Source organism: Corylus avellana, chromosome ca3 (assembly GCF_901000735.1).
Source record: "Corylus avellana chromosome ca3, CavTom2PMs-1.0".
NCBI lineage: Eukaryota > Viridiplantae > Streptophyta > Magnoliopsida > Fagales > Betulaceae > Corylus > Corylus avellana.
Window position 1 is genome coordinate 21,125,060 of NC_081543.1, and position 3,577 is coordinate 21,128,636.

Genomic DNA, 3,577 nt, shown 5'->3' on the forward strand with positions numbered 1-3,577 from the left:
ACACTTGGTTTTTTTTTTTTTAAATATATATATTTATATTTAAAATTTTAGGGGTAACTTCACTTTAAACCCCTGAATTATCACGCAATTTGACAAGTCCCCGAACTTCAAAACCTCTCAATTTGAACCCTTAAACTTTTAATTGCAGTCAATTTAGCCATCCGTCAATTTTTGCCGTTAAAACTTCTAAAAAGACAAAATTACCCTTCAATTTTCTTTTTATTAAAAGAATTTGAAAAAATAGAAAGAAAATTTTTTTTGAAGAAAGGGGTCACAAGGTGGCCCAACCCTTGTGATTTTTACTTATTTATTTATTTATTTTTATAATTAAGGGTAAATTTAGAATTTTATAAAAAAGTCAGGGGTATAAACGTCATTGTCTCACTTTTAATATTTAAAATCTGACAGGGGGTTCAAATTGACTGCAGTTGAAAGTTTATTAGTTAAAATTGAGAGGTTTTAAAGTTCGAGAGTTTGTCAAATCGCGTAGTAATTCAGGGGCCTAAAGTGAAGTTACCCCAAATTTTTAATATTCTTTACTAGAATTGACACATGTCATATTAAAATTGGTGTTGGTAATATTGATGGATTATGTCACTTTTTTTTAATGGTATAAATCAGTTTATCTGTTTTTCCTATACCCTAAGAGTAATTAATCATTTTTTTAAGCCTCAAGAAATTATTTCAAACATCATCAATGCAAAATGTATTTTATAAGTAAAAGACCTTGATGGGTGGAATGTGATTTTTTTTTTTGAAGAGGTGGAATGTGATTTTTAATAAGCCAGTTTCGACGACAGCGATTAATTCTCCTCTCTGCCAACCAGTTTTGAATAGTGATGCATCTGGACCATTAATTAAGCACGTGGATGGAACTCTTCACCTATTGGCCAGCAGCTGATGGAAGAATTAAATGCAACAAAGTCTACTAAATCTTAACTTCAAAATGCTCTTCTTATTTTGAAAGATTATGTTCCCAATGAATTGAGCAAATTAACCAAATCTTTAATGGGTTGTTCTAATTAAAAAAAAAAAAAACCTCTTAATTGTCCCCATTTACATATTTAATAAGTCTGTTAGGAGGACCACTACCAGCAAGAATCCAAAGCGCAAGTGGCATCCTCCTAAGTTTCCCTTTCACGTTTCTCTGTCCTTCTGATTGTTTATGCATTAAACTTGTTATCCTGCCCCTTCCCGCATGAAAGGGTCGAAATTCCTCTACTTTTCCATAATAATTTCCGACTTTTCCCAAACTTGGAGCTTGGAAATTGGAATAGCCAAACCCCAACGTAACTTGAGAGACGTGTGAACCAAAACGAGGAAAACATTATTTTTCCTTACCAAAATACCACCGCCACGTGTGTGGCTTTCCAGACTTTTGCACATCGAATGTGGTCCAACAAGGCATATTCTTTCTTGTTAGTACTCTTCTGTACTTGTATATAACAAAATATGCGTCTAATTTCCAGTTGAACTTTTTTTTTTTTTTTTGGACTTAGGAAGTGAACTACCGTATATAAAATATATAAGAATAGTAGTTCTTGACTCTTGTGTACCAACAAGTCCGTAGAATTATATTGTACGTACCATACGTGACATCGAAGCATCGCAATTATATACTAGCCAAGTTATTTATTGGCTGATCAAAAGAAAAGAAAGTTTGGGCATCTTAGATAAATTAAAAAGCAAAGGCCAACGACAGCGCCATTTTCAAACGCAACAATCCTTGTCCCATTTCTCAACCAAACGGCCCTAAGAAGTACGAAGAGCGTCCATTGATCTTTGCCCCGTGTCTCACATCCGCCTATTCTTAATATTCTGTCTCTCCTACTTTTCCTTACGTCATTGTCTCCGACTCTCAACTGTATCTCCGCCGACCCCTCTCCCTCTCTCTCTCTCTCTCTCTCTCACTGACTCTGTATTTTACACGCGTTTTTGGCACTCCAAAAATCAAAGAACACAACCATAGGATAGGAATTACGAACCATATTCGATCTCTTAGAAAGAATCCCATAGCCAACTTCATGCGAACTATATATATATATAAACCACACAACCTTTACTGACCAGTCGAAAGCCTGAGAGAGAGCCCGAAAGCAGAGTAGACAGCTATGTCCATCATCGATCCTTGTTACTGAGGAGACAGACCGGCCCATTTCAGGAAGCTTGTTCGAAAGCATACCCTTTTGATTACACAGTGACTCTCACAGGCTCACAGCTAGCTAGCTAGCATGAGAAAAATCAGAGGCATCAGGCTCGGACGCAAGGTGGTGAAGGTCTTCAAATGGATAATCCGACCCAGAAGAAACCCTACAAGGTACCGCCACTTGGACCCTCCCACCAGTACCAGAACATCCCTCAATCCCATCTCCAAAATCCTCGGCTTGGCACGGTGTCTTCGGCGTGGAGCAAAGGGTCTCTGCATTCCCAGCCCGCATCCGGATTACATCCGGGTGGGTCAAGACCCAGTGGAAGCGAGAAAGCAAGCAGAGGGTGTACCAAAGGGGCACTTGGCCGTGTACGTGGGGAACTCAGACGATGACACGCAGAGGTACCTGGTGCCTGTCATATATTTCAATCACCCGCTCTTTGGTGAGCTGTTGCAGGAATCTGAGAAGCTATACGGGTTCAACCATCCGGGTCGGATAACCATACCCTGTGGGGTTTCGGAGTTTGAGAGGGTCCAGACTAGGATAGCCGCCGCAGGGGAACACGGCCCGCACCCTAGGTGGAGGCGTCCTCGGCAGTAATGATCACGAGGATCACAGTACAGTGTCATAGTTACTTAGCGCCGATGATTGGGTAAATGGTCATCACAATTCATGATCATGATTTTCATTTAATAGAGAATATTTCGATTTCTTTTTCTTCTAAATACTTGTGAATATTGTATGCAAATAATTTTTCAAAAAAATTAGTAATGTTTTTGCTTGGGCTATTTTTCTTTCACAAATTTTATGGGATTTTTTTCTGGTGTCGGACATTGATATTTTGAGATGCTTGTGGTGGAGAATCCAAACCCCATATCCTGTTTGTGGTACCTGTTGAAGATGGAGGCACTTGAGGTTATACTCGAATTGATTTTGTTAAAGATAAGCTTCATTGAATTTTCTTTTGATTAATTAGCCTAACCATTCTTTCTTCTTTAGGGTCAACTTTCTTACGTCCAAATTGCATCTACTTTTGCAAGTTGCAGTAGAAGCTTTACTCACGTGACAAATGCCATATTCTCTCCTCTTTTTTTTTTTTTTTTTTTTGAGCAACAAGTCACATGTTACACTTCTTTGAAATAAGCCAACATTTACATTAAAAAAAAAAAAAAGAGAGAGATAGGCCTACCGTCCACACATATATGCAAACGAGCCACATAATCAAAGGAGGGGTAATGTCACTCATGATTCAAGTCCAAAAGTGCATGGTTATAATTAGGATTTTGGTTCACGGAAGTTAAGATTAAAAAATATAATTAACAACATAAATAAATAATTTAATAAAATTTAATTATCGTTTAAAACATATAAATGTAATTTGCAATTATTTGTAAAATAAATCATTGAATCAACACGTGAAAAACACA

General features: G+C 37.5%; 1 protein-coding gene across 1 annotated transcript; it reads left to right on the forward strand.

The window, feature by feature from the left end:
* Positions 1-1,910: 1,910 nt before the first annotated feature.
* LOC132176188 (auxin-responsive protein SAUR36-like) lies at positions 1,911-2,973 on the forward strand. Its single transcript, XM_059588325.1, has one exon. It carries the CDS (start codon positions 2,232-2,234, stop codon positions 2,748-2,750), a length of 519 nt encoding a protein of 172 aa, XP_059444308.1. The 5' UTR covers positions 1,911-2,231; the 3' UTR covers positions 2,751-2,973.
* The last annotated feature ends 604 nt before the right edge of the window (positions 2,974-3,577 follow it).